General features: G+C 44.0%; 1 protein-coding gene across 4 annotated transcripts in view; it reads right to left on the reverse strand.

Moving 5' to 3' along the window:
• PDGFD (platelet derived growth factor D) overlaps positions 1-11,668 on the reverse strand; it is a 135,836-nt gene extending 124,168 nt beyond the window's left edge. The window contains exon 1 of one of the 4 annotated variants that reach the window (XM_053971117.1): positions 10,976-11,668. In XM_053971117.1, the coding sequence (XP_053827092.1) occupies positions 10,976-11,105 (130 nt within the window). In that variant the 5' untranslated portion in view covers positions 11,106-11,668. The remainder of the gene's footprint in view (positions 1-10,975) is intronic. The other 3 variants (XM_053971116.1, XM_053971119.1, XM_053971118.1) reach the window with 3 other exon arrangements.
• Between the last annotated feature and the right edge of the window lie 1,878 nt (positions 11,669-13,546).

Raw genomic sequence — 13,546 nt, forward strand, 5'->3', positions numbered from 1 at the left:
AAGCATATATAGAAATACATTCTATCTCACTTCTGATAAGAAGAACAGGTGACACTATTTTCCCTTGCCTAAAGTAAGCTTTAAAAGCAATCTGCTTGACAAGGTTTAACTTTAGATCCTGCAAAGGTTGGTGATGGCACAAAAGATAGCAGGAGAATCAGGAAATGGCACAGTCATTGGAGAAAAATTCTGAGACAAGATCCCTGTACAAAAATAAAAGGGAGCTCCTGAGAGCCTTGAAAAATATCCTGCACACATTGATAAAAAAGCCTTTAAAGTCTTTCTTCAAAAAAAATAAACTGAACTGACATATCCAGTCATTGTGATTTCTTCTTCATGACCTTCCTCTATATCCTTATACACTAGATGAAACCAAACCCAGGGAACAAAAGTGCAAAGTAACAAAACCAGAATAGCTTTCTCTGTTTTGTTCCAGGGTTTCTTTAGAGAAGAGACTGCTATTTAACTCCCATGCCACTGAAGTCATATTCAGGTAAGCATGTGAAAACCAAGATATTTGATTTTTATACAGGACATCACACTGTCATTTTGTGTCATTCTTTGTTCCCCAAAACTGGCTATTCATGTGCCCTGTTATTTTACCTCACATATGGCACATGGCTCTCAGTCTGCAAAAACAGTGGCAGCTCTGAGCAGTAGACAGGAGGTAGGACAGCGCAGACAGCAGGGCTACAGTGTTTTAAGGATGGCTGCACTCTGGTAAGGATCTCCAATTTTTGCCCACATGCAGCTGTAGCTGTGAGTGGCACTTCTGCCTCTCCAAGCTGCCAGGGCTCAAACCTGACATTGAAACTAAAGGTATTTACATAAAGTGGTATTGCCTGCAGGAAAATATTGTCAAATGCATGTACACTGCCCAGGAAAGGCTTCCTATGTGTGCTGTGACTGGTGAGGAGAATGGGGAAAGAGCAGGCTGAACAGCCATACTGATCCATCTCATCTTCTTTTGCTTGCCAGTTTGGGAACAACAAAGGTACAGGATCAGTCTTCAGATGCATTCTAGAGTATAACATGGGTTCCCCTGCGTTGCAAACAAGTTTATTTCTGGAGTGATGCTTGTGTTGTCACATGGCCAAGAGAATTCCTCATTTCTTGAAGTCTGTTGGGAAGAAAGGCTGTATATATGGAGATCAGGCTTTGCCATGCAGGTCCAAGAACAGACTCAATACACTTCAACATTACTCAAGGGTTCTGCAAAGATGGGGCTGTCAGTGCAGCCATTTCTCAGAGGCGCCACTCAAGACATCCTGAGTATACTGTAAACAGGGTGTGTGCACTGGCAGAGAACTGACTCTGGAGGTTCAAACGTTTGCACAGGCTAATTATGTAAGAGCAGACCACACACATGCTAGGAGCAGCCAGATCACTACTATATATGATGCTAGAATTTTGTATTTTGCTTAAAAGAAGAGTTTAATTTTCCAGGATCTTATAAATGTCAGGAACTGGTGAGAAATGAATATCATGTCAATAAGCTCTCCTGGGTGACAAGTATTAATTCCAAACAAAAATAAAGCCAAGCCTATTCAGGTACAGAACAGTTTTCTTCCATTATTAGAAGGATAAAAAAAAACAAAGAATCCTTTTCCCCTTCTCACAATTTCAAAGACATCTTACTAGAGTAGCAGTGATACATATATACCTGGGGGTTTGGGAATCCCAGGTCACACCATATGGCCAGCAATGAAGCAAACCAGCATCCCCCTGTGCAAACTGCCAAATATTCAGAAACCTAACAAAGCCATGTGAATGTGGCCAATGGAGCACGGGAACAGGCTTACAACCTAATTCACAAAGGGAAACAGTGGCATAACTTTGGGGCTTTCTATCAATTTCAAAGCAGCAAGTTCCCTGTAGGCTTCTGCAAGAAGGTCTTAAACCCTTTTCTGACATCTGGATGCATGAGTGAAATCATTCCTATCAGTGATTATCCCTGCTGTGGTATCATGATTAAGAAGCTGTGTCGGTCCATCACCAAAAAGAATGCCAAGGCATTATCACCACCTACTTGCTGTTCTCACTCAGCGTTACTGCCACTGGTTTGCTAAGGCAAAGGATTTATCTTTCAAGAAAATTGGCTGAAAAATTAAGGGCAGAACAGTACATAAAGTGTTTCTAGGTTCCACAGTACTTCTGGTGGTCAACATTCTGTGTATCTATTTTTATTCCTTCTCTTTAGCCAGTCTGGGTCTCTGCTTCACCCTCAATCCAGTTTTTGTGAGTCACATCAGATTAGAAATATATTCAGCTATGAGAAAAATCTTTTGCAACTGATCCAAAAAGAAACAATAACAGAAACTCACGCATATTACATTTGGAGCCTCTAAAAACAAACAGAAACAATGCAAGACACTGAAAAATATGGACAGGTTTCCTCACGGTCTTGTTTAGAAATGTACTGCAGCTGAAGTCACTTGTAGGATATCCTGTGGGTGACACATAAGGTAGTCAGTATAGGAGAAAAAGAAACCGGACATTTGAATACAAGGCTTTGTTCTGCATTTTTGCTACACAATCTGTAACTACATCTGTTACCCCTCCATCTCTATCAGTGCAAAGCATTTGTTTGGTTTGTCTCAGTGTATGGACACTAACCGAACATCCTGACTTTGAGTACTGTACACAAACCTCTCACTACAAGACAGAAAATGAGGTGCTGAGGCACACCCAAAGAGAAACAAAGCTCAGGAAGGGTCTGGAGCACAAATCTGACGAGGAGTGACTAAGGGAACTGGGGAAGCCTGGAGAAGAGGAAGCTCAGGGAGACCTTATCACTCTCTTCAACTCTCTGAAAGGAGGGTGTAGCCAGGTGGGGCTTGATCTCCCAAGTAACAAAAAAGCAATAGGACAAGAGCAAGTGTCATTAAGCAACACCAAGTGAGATTTTGATTGGATATTAGGAAAGATTTATTCACTGTAGGGGTTGTCACAAACACTGGAACAGGCTGCCCAGGGAAGTGTTTGAGTCACTACACCTAGAGGTATTTAAAAGATGTGTAGATGTGACACTAAGGGATATGGTTTAGTGGTGGGCTTGGCAGCGCTATGTGGCCTCAATCTTAGGGTCTTTTTCAAATTAAACATTTCTACGAATCTTTGATTATATTACAAACTCATCACTGAATTCCTCTGCATTTTATTTTATCCTGTATTAATTCATGTGAACTGTGTGTCAGGCCTTGCCACAAGAAGTGCTGATGGAAGTTTTGCCATTGATTTTAGTGCAACAAAAGTCAAGATGGTTATTTTTCAAGTTTTTCATGGACGTACTGCTTTTAAATAGTTTTACAGAGTCTCAACATCAAGTCCCAAGGCACAGCAGAGCTAAAACACATTGGCATGAAGCTTGAACAGAAGGTAAAAGTAAAACACCATCTCCAAATACACAGAGCTCTAATTAACAAAGCAGAAACATGGGATGTTGGCCTTCACAGCATGGGACACAGATCAAAAAGGAAACATGAAACTGAAGATTACTCAAGTATAATAGGAAGCTTAAGATCATAGAGGATTTATTCACCACCAAAAATATTAGAGCCAAACCCAAACTCCCAAGAGAAAGTATCTCCAGTTTCACACTAAACAGGACACTTCCTTAGCTTTGTAAACAGGAGACTGATATGAAACAAACTGCCAAACAACTCTATGCAATCCAATATTTCAGCCAAGAGAATCTCACCAGAAGCAGTGATATAAGTGCTCTCTTTTATCCAAAATGTGGTATAATGTAGTCAACCTAATAAATACAATAGCGGAATTTTGGAGGCAATTCTTGAATATAGCTTAATAAAGATTGCTAGATTTCCCTGCATTAGTGGGCAAAGTCTTACTACAGAGAATGCCAACACAGAGCCTTCATGGTATTTTTTAGGACTCTTTTAGTATCCTGATGTCAAATCCTTGCAGCTTCACAAAAGCCAGAGCAAGCCAGGGTAGCCCTTCTTTGGGGTTGAGAACATGCTAAAAACTTTTAAGAATTAAAATAACTGAGATGGACTCAATGATCATTCTTGGTCCCTTCCAACTAAACATATTTTCTGATTCTGTGATAGGTGAATATCTATTTTGCTATATTAGATGGTACTCTAAAGATAAATTATATTTATTCTGCAAATGCGTGTATAAAAGATTCATGCCTACGATACATATACTTTTTTATTTTGATAGACAAAGTACAACTGACAAAAATATAGCAACAAAGCCTTTAGAAAAGCCAAAGTTACATATGCCTTCTTTGCCTCAGTCTTTGTAGTAAGACCAGTTTGCTTTGGGTATCCATCCTCCTGTGCTGGAAGAGAGGGACAGGAAGCAGAATGAAGCCCCCACAATCCAAAAGGAAATGGTCAGTGACTTACTACACCACTTAGACACAAATCTATGGGGACAGATGGGATCCACCCAAGGGTCCTGAGAGCTGGCAGAAGTGCTTAGCAAGCCACATTCCACCATTTACCAACAGTCCTAGCAAATCTGGAAGGTCCAGTTAACTGGAGGTCAGCAAATGTGACACCCATCTACAAAAATGGCCAGAAGGAAGATACAGGGAAATACAGGCCTATCAGCCTGACCTCAGTGCAAGGGAAAGTCATGGCACAGCTCATCAATAGTGTCATCACGCAGAACATGCAGGACAACCAGGGGATCAGGCCCAGCCAGCACAGCTGTAGGAAAGGCAGGTCCTGATTGACCAACCTGATCTCCTTCTGTGTCTAAACCTACTCAGTGGATGAGGGAAAGGCTGTGGATGTTGTCTGCCTGGACTTTATGTAGTGGATTTACCTTGGCTGGACACCAAGTGTTATAGCTTGATGTAAGGCACTTCACTAAACAAAAAAAAGAAGCAAAAATGTTGTGTGTATAAACAAAGAGAAAAAAGTTTATTCTCTACTTTCCATCAGGGGGTGATATCCAGCCACTTCCCAGGAAGCAAAGTTGCAGCACATGTAGTGATTGCTCCAGAAGGCAAACACTGTAAAGTAACAAATATGCCCCATTCCTCCTCCCTCCTTTAGCTTTTATATCTGAGCTGATGTCATATGGTATGGAATACCCCTTTGGTTAATTTGGGCCTGGTTGTGTCCCCTCACAGGACTTTTCCCACTCCCAGCCGCTTGAGAGGGGCAGAATGTTAAGACAGACAGCCCTGATGCTGTGCCAGCACTGCTCAGCAGTAGCCACAACTGCTGTGTCATCAACACCTTTCTAACTAACAATGCAAACCACAGCACTGTGAGAGCTGATGTGGGGAAAATTAACTCTATCTCAGCCAGTTCCAAGACACTTTAGTAATGCTTCTGACACCATATCCCACAGAATTATCCTGCAGAAACCAGATGCTCATGGCTTGGAGAGGTGCACTATTTCCTGTATAGACAACTGCCCTATTGTCCAAGTCCAGAGAGTGGTGCTGAATGGAGTTCAGTACTGGGGCCAGTCCTGTTCATATCTTTATTGATGCCCGGGATGAGAGGAGCAAGCCTGCAGATAAAACCAAGTTGGGCAGGAGTGTTGGCTTGCTGCAGGGTAGGAAGGCTCTGAAGAGGGATCTGGACAGGCTGAATTGATGGCCCTAGGCCAATTGTGTAAGTGCTGAGTAAAGAGTTGGGCTTGATAATCTTGGAAGTCTTTTGCGACCTAAACAATTCTACCATTCCTAATTTTGCAAATACTTAGTACATTTGGTTCATAAGAAATACATAGTTATTTTTACTCACCTCATTTACATATAAGCTATTCGAGCTTTCTTATTACACTGTCCTGTATGACTTGAACCACTTGACTCTAGCAGAATTATGAAGATGGTCAAAGTTGAGCACATGATGAATATTACTGCATTAATGATCCCCTGTGAATTTTTTATTTATGTCTATTCCTAGCTGTTTTATGAAACACAACATCTCTGTGGCATGACAGAACTCCCAACATTTAGATTTTCAGCACTGTTCAGTTTCTACAAATCAAAGCAATACAACTATCAAGTTTTCTCTTCCAGCCCTTTAAGAATTAGCTGGCCTAATTCAGTTTCATAGTAATACTTTAAAAAACCCCGAATTAAAACCAAGAAGTTTCAAGAGACTGTCTGAAGAATTTATAGTGACTTACACTATGATATACGTCTGCCTGATAAAACGTATTTCAAGTTCCTTTAGAGAATTCTTTTATGCTGCTTGCTGCTGACTCAGGGTTGGAATTCGCATGCAGTATGCTTTGATATTTCAGTCCAAACTGTTAATTATACAGATAAGAAACATCATCAAAGTCAGATAATTGTAGACCAAAGTGCATTACTGCAGGGAAATTAGTAAGGCTTTTTTTTTTAACTGATGAAGCCTGAAATACATATTTCTATACAAAATCTAGAAAACAGGGAAATAAAGCCTGTCAAAACCAATTTATTTTGGCCATTTTACAGTTGACACAATTTTATGTTACCAGAGTCCTCTAAAAAATGTATACAAGCCTATTAAAAAAGAACTCAGTAAATGCATTCCAAAAGTGCTGTTCTATACCACTAGTGATACCAGAGACATTTCATAGACTCATGGAAACATAAAATCACAGAATCATGGAATGGTTTGGGCTGAAAGGAACCCTGAGGGTCATCTAGTTCTAATCCCCCTGCTGTGAGCAGGGACACTTTGCACTAGATCAGCTTGATGAAGTCCCTTGAACAGACCTCTCTGGGCAACTTGTGCCAGGGCCCCACCATATCCACAGTAAGGAATTTCTCCTAATACCATAAAATCATAAGATGGCTTGGGTTGGAAGGGACCTTAAAACATCTAATCTAAACCTGCTCTCTTTAAAAAACTAACCAAACAACCAGAAAACAACAAAACAGACACTTAATATTTGTTTGGTGAGAAAATACTGCCCAAATCACCATATACTTTTTCCCATGATTAGGCATCAGCCAATACACAGAAGAAGAGGGTAGAGTTAATGGCATACATCCATTTGGATCAGGCCTTAAAGAGCCAAAAGCTGTTGGCAGTTCCCCAGAATTATAAAGTAAGAGTTTTTTCTTTGCATTTTGGTGGTGCACAAGCAAAGCAAAGTTTGGAAATTCCAGATTTTTTTTGGATTCATAATGAAAACCACAAGAGCGTGGAATCTTATCACGAGTCATCTGATGTTATGGTTTCAAATCCACATCAGAAGATACTGGTTCCATGGCTTTCAGTTGTTTACATACTGAAATGACCTGACACTATGCTGTCTCTTCTGTTCTGTCTTTTCTCTGAACTCTGGAGTTTGAAGTTTAAAGTATGTATGGTGATGCTTAGTCTGAAGATACAGACTAGACATACTTCCCTATACTACGCAGATGTTTGTTCAATAACTGATAAGAAAAAGTATGTGATGTTTCAATTAGATATTATATAGTAAATAATATTATTTAGCACTTTTTATCTTCTACTTTTCAACTCCAAGTACACATAAACAACCGAAATAGGAAAAGCAAAATATCAGACTTCTTGTAATTAGGCAGTATTACCTGCATACTGCAAACTGGGAAACTGAGTCAAAATAGAACAATGGAAGCATCTGGAAGACCTCTGTGTTATTCTGATGAACTTCAAAGTACTTAACTTAATAGCATTAATAAACACTCTAAGTGAATACCAGTACTTGTGCTATAAATGTCGTTGGCACCTCCAGGACACTTCAAAAAATTGATTAGTGCTACACAGGACTGCTGAGTCATCAATGACCGTCCTTCAACTAGGACAAGAGGATGTCTTGTAAGCAAGTTATTTATATTCTTAATATCTTCAGCAGAGAGTACAGGCTGGTTAGGTTTGGTAGTCATTAAATAGCAATTTTTATATGTGCTGCCTCATCCATAGATTTCTTATCAGATCAACTTCAGTCTTAAGTAAGAGCAATTACAAATAGGTCAACTTCTTTTAGTCTGAAAGAAGAAATGCTATATTGAATCATGCACACTGCAAAGGTTTGTTTTGGCCAGAAGCAAGACCAAGCCTCCATATTAAACTCTGTGTATGCAGTACCACTAGTTTATCCTGTTTGGTACTGGAACTCAAAAGATTTTTTTTCTTTTAATAAAATGTGCAGGTGGTCTTGGACTTCCCAAGATATTTTATTGAAGCTGAATGGGCCTTGTTTCCTCTTCAGTATTTCTTTTAATCTCAAAACCTAATAATCATGATCATCAACATAATATTAAACTACTTTTTATCTTTGCTGTGTGTTTTGAGAGAGACTGTTGTAACACATTTACCCCAATGAATTGCATGTTCTCAGATCCCATTCTGTATTGTCATATCTGCAAATATTTACAAAGCAAAACATACTGTCTGACTCAGCAACGCAACTCACATCTTTCATGCTGTTCCATATCATTGCTTCGGACCAAAACAACAAAAAAAACCACTGCGAATTATAAAAGACAGAAATACTATTAGTGGCCTACAGCCAAGTGTGGTCTAAGCATTTGCTTGTGAGCCTGTCACATGCATGTAACACTTGGAATACTGCTCAAAACCTTTGGTTGTACAAATATAGACCCTCAGTCAAGGAAGTTTCATTCGAGTAGAATCGGGGATCAGCACCTGATCTGCTTTAAATGTTGCAACCCCACACCAGCTCCACTGGCCACACCAGAACACATGGTCCTTTGCAGAGAAAAAGCAACAGGATTCCCAAGCAGAAGAAGAGAGCAAAGCTGCAGCATGCAAAGGTCTGCACATAGTCTTCCTCGAAGTCTGTGACCCTTCAGTATATTCATAACATCCACTCAAGAATTGCAGAAGTGTCTGACTTCAGCATGAACATGTTCACTGTAGGCTACAAGGCTCACTAGCATATGTTCCAGCAAAGATGAAAGGTAGGATGTAAATGCACATAGATCTGCCACCTTCCAACAGCCCCAGAATTAGTCCACCTGGTATCCACAAAGATCAACCACTACAAGTTGCTTCAGATAATTTTAAAGGTGCAAAGCTTAATCAAATTGTTAAATTATCACAACTAGAAAGACAGCAATTAACTAATCATTTCAAAGGCCTGTTCTCTTCACCACTGCAAGAAGCAATATCACCACAGGAAGTCTTCTGAGAAGTAAAACACCCACCATACTGCCATTAATATGAAAACTTTATTTATATTAGGGATTAATGATTTCTTCATTGACTATACAGAGATGATCAGAGTAATACACATTTTGATCCTCTAAGTATGTAAGTTTTCAATCAAAAAACTTGTTTGAAGTTTGAGCTGGATGGAAGCTTGCTTAGCTTACTTCAGAGATGGTCTCAGTTATTCTATGAAGATGGCCGGCTAACAAGTCATGAAGCTTGATAAAACACAGAACAATTTTAAAGAAAGAAACAGAAATAACATATATGTACTTTTATTGCAAACGCATACTTTTTTCTTTAATGAGATTAAATTTAACTTGTGTATCAGCAAGAACTGCAATTCTGTCCTGCTTCCTGACTCAACATTTCCGTTATAAGAAAAAAATCCTCCACCTTCTCTTCAGTCTTCTTTCAGTGACAAGAAAAGGCATAAAAAATATTATTAAGTTCAATATGGCTCCAAACTTTAAACAAAAACATCTTCCTAAACCAACTGTATACCCATTACGTGCATTGTATACATGCTGGGAAATAAACACTGGCAAATACAGTCTTGGAAATGGCTCAAGGGCCTGGGTTTTTAAAAAGGGTTTATAAAATATATGACTGCTGTCAACTGGAAGATGTTAACTTGAACACTGATGTTAACTGTTCATCTGCATGGAGAACATCCTGCATTTCGCCATCTAAAGTACAGGGCAATGTGCAAAAGCAAGCTCTCCCACGTGAGGCTGGAACATTCCAAGCTGCTCCCTGGCCAAAGGCCCATCACTCTTCCCAAACTGAAAGTCAAGGATTCTAGAGGTGAATTTCAGCAGCGCTATTTTTATGCAGTCTCCCTGTTCACTCCGCGTGGGACCACGGCAAACGACCGCGTTCACTCGAGGCACCTGCGTCCTGCACTGCTGCGCTGCAGACCCTGGGCAGCACCTCGGCTGTCCAGGACATCCTCTGCCGGCAGCTCCTGGAGGGAGCCGCACCGGAGCTCAGGCTGAAAACATCCTCTCTACGAGGCAGGCGATGTCCGCAAGCCCACTGCCGCCCTGATGGGTGTGCACCATCCCCGGCCATCACAAGGGACGAGGCCAGTCCCGGTGGGGCAGTGCCCAGCCGCTCCAGGGCAACACCAAGTCCTGGGCTCAGACCCTCCGCTCGACGAAGTTCCGTAACCCGGCGAGCAGCACGCCGACAGCCCTTACAGGAGTCGAAGGCGGCGAGGCTGTGGCAGGGCCGGGAGACGATCCCGCTCCCTCCAAGGAGCCCTAGGGCGACGGCAGCGCCGCCGACACACCGCCCCGAGAGCCCTCGCAGCGGCGCCGGTGCGGCCGGAGACGCCACGCAGCCGCCGCTCGCCCCGCTCTGCCCCGCCGCCGGCACGTCACAGGCACACGGGGGACACGGACCCAGGGGTGCCGAGGGACGCCCGGCGGGGCTCGCCTGGGCGGCGGGGACCGAGCACTCCGCGTTGTCAGGGGCAAGGTGCTCCCCGAAGCCCAGACGGGCCGCTGGGGGTACCTCCGACTCCCAGGAGACCTCCTCGAAGTTGCCCCGAGAAGTTTGGGACCGCCCGGAGGTGCAGCCGCCGGGCAAAGTCGCTCTCTCAGCCCACGCCTCCCTCCTGCCACCTGGCCACACGCTCCCGGATCGGCCGCCGGGACCGCACCCCGGAGACCGACCCCACGACCTGGCTGAGCCCCCCGGGACGGGAACCCACCCGGACCGACCCCAGTCGCCCTCGGGGCACGCGGCCCTCGCTCCCGGGACAGGGGAGCGGCAGCCCCGAAGGCGCGCTTAAGGACTACCCCCGCAAAAGCAGCCCTTGGGAATAAATAAAGCAGCAGGACACCTACCATCTCGCCTGATGTTGGAAGCCCGCAGGGCTTTTATAGATCCGCTCTGGGCAGGGGCGGTGGTGCCCTGACGGCTGCAGAAGTTCGCACAGACGACGGCGTAGAGCAGGAGGAGGATGAGCAGTTGCATTGGGACCAGCAGCGAGCGGGACCGTGTCTCTGCGAAGAAACGGGCTCTCCTCTCCCGCCGAGGGTCCTTCCCTCGCTCGTGTTCTTTTCCCCCTTACCGACTTTATGATTGTTGCGGGTTGCTTGTGTGTTTGGGGGAGTTGGAGGCGGGGGGGGAGAGGGAGGGGGCAGAAGGCACAATCCCTGCAAAAAAAGCACAAAACCCCAGAGCACGCAAAGCAGGGGTCACCTCCACCGCGCTACTCTCCGAGCTGCCTCAAAACTTCCTGCATGCTGAACTCTCGGCTGCCCTTCTGGGCCGGCCAAGCTCGGCAGAGGTGCGGAGCGCCCGGGCCGGGACCGCCGCCCACTCCCCTCGTCCAGCACGGCCGTGCCCCGTAGCAGGCGGGGGCTGCCGCAGCCGCGCTCCCCCGCGGCCGCCGCCGGGCTGCACCGCGCCTCGCACCGCCCCGCCCGCCGCGCCGCGCCGCGGGAGCCGCCGCCGGGGTCTGCAGAGCCGGGGGAGGAAAGGGGGCCCGGGGCAAGGGGGCGGGAGCGGTGCCCGGGCCCTCCCTGAGCTACCGGCCTTGCCGTCTCCACTCCGGGCAAAAAGTGGCAGGAGGGATGGTGCGAGGGAGGGGCTGTCCCCGGTGCGGAGTGAACGCTGGGCTCCCGGCGGCTGGGTGGGACGGGAACCGTGTGCCAAGGGCTCTTCGCCAACACAGGGGCTACGCACCCGGCGGTTCCGTCAACCTCGGACCCGCGGTGGCCACGTAAAAGTCTTCGCTGGTCCGAATGCCTCAAAACTCCGAGCTCTGCCAGGGCGGGTGCGGAGACTTAGTGGGACAACTGGTGAATAACCCACAGTTGTCCTCGGGAGAAATATATGGGCTTCTCCTGTTATGCCAAGCACTGTCCAAAGTTTTTCATAAAAAGTTAGTTCTTACTAATTTAAACCCTTATTAAATTGAGTCTAGTTAAAAGATTGTCTTACTGCCTGCAGTTTAGGTCTAAACCAAAAGTATGTGAAGGTTGTAATCAGATTGCTAGTTTAATACTCTTTTTCTTTCCATTAGTTGCAATGAAAATAATCAAAAGGAGGATGCAAAAAATAAAAAAAAAACCCTCAGGTTTTAATAGTTCTCTAATAAATTTTTCCCTACTCAGTTTATTTCTTACATTTTATGCAGTCTTAGCCAGTCTAACAAACTGTTACATGCTGCCAGATCTTTAACAACGTGAAACATACATCATTAGCAGAAGAATGTCAATATGGTGCTGTATCAGGAGTCTTGGAGGAGTCCTGCTACACTGTGAGTTCTGCCTCTGGCTGTGTGAAGCATTTTCTCCAAGAGTGTGCTAGGATGACAATGGGACTGAAACATCTTGTATGTCTTAGGAAACCAGTAGGGTGCAATTCTGTTATGCATAATTCATGCTCCTTTATCCCTTTCATGTTCCCCAAAACTGACAGCGAACCTAATCCTGTTCCCATGTGGTAGATAATGGAAAGGTTCCAACAGTGCTTCATTTGTGAGCAGATGTGCCTATATTTAAGGTGCCCATTTCAGGGGAAAACTGGGTGAACAGAGGGAAGGTGGCCAATTCAATCATCCTAATAGAAACAAAATGTCAAATAGAGGACACAGAATGAATGAGTATGGGCGGGCTTGGGAGATGTTCTCTGTTCATCCAATGTGTCTCCCCCTCTTCAGTTACCTTACAAGGAACTGCCAGAAAATGCCAATAGAATCCCTCCTCCCCAGCTCACTTCTAACCTCTACCACAACTTGTGGTGAAGTCTTGCCTTTCTTAGTGCCTTCAGGTCCTCCTTCTCTTTTAGATTCAGGATGCTGGAACCTGTAATGGTTCTCTTTGGGGAAGTGGTCATTTTAAGCTGGAAGAGAAAGAAGGACAGATTACTTTCCAGCCAAAAGTCAGACGACAGATGTTTTGACAGTATCTGAGCAATTGCACAATTCAGTCAAGAAATGGCAGTATTTCCCAGGCTGTTTCTCTTTCTGTATTGAAATTCATCCATATAAATTTGCTTATATAAAATTCATACATCTTCCCAAGACCTGAGTTTAGAGACAGTCTCTCTGGCCCCATGCCTCCCTGGCTGCAAAGGTCTAGCTTTAAAAGAAGAGTAAAAGAGACTTTGTCTTAAACATTCCACAGCTGTTTGGCTGACATGCTCCCTGGCTTGACTATAAGAGACTATAAGTTTAAACTTCCTCAAGCTGACCAGGGCACAGAAGTGAGGTTTCCTCAGCACTTTTTTTTTTTTTTTTTTTTTTTTTTTTTAAGAGTGCATACTGTTTTGGTGCATAAGATGAAATTCCTGTTTATGTAGCAGAGATACCTGGTTGCTTAGAGAATTCTCAAGAAAAACAGCATGAGCCCTCATAAACTAGACAATTATGGATATAGGCAAGTGTATTCCACCACCTGTGGCTTTGA

This window comes from Vidua macroura, chromosome 2 (genome assembly GCF_024509145.1).
Source record: "Vidua macroura isolate BioBank_ID:100142 chromosome 2, ASM2450914v1, whole genome shotgun sequence".
In the NCBI taxonomy this organism is placed as follows: Eukaryota; Metazoa; Chordata; class Aves; order Passeriformes; family Viduidae; genus Vidua; species Vidua macroura.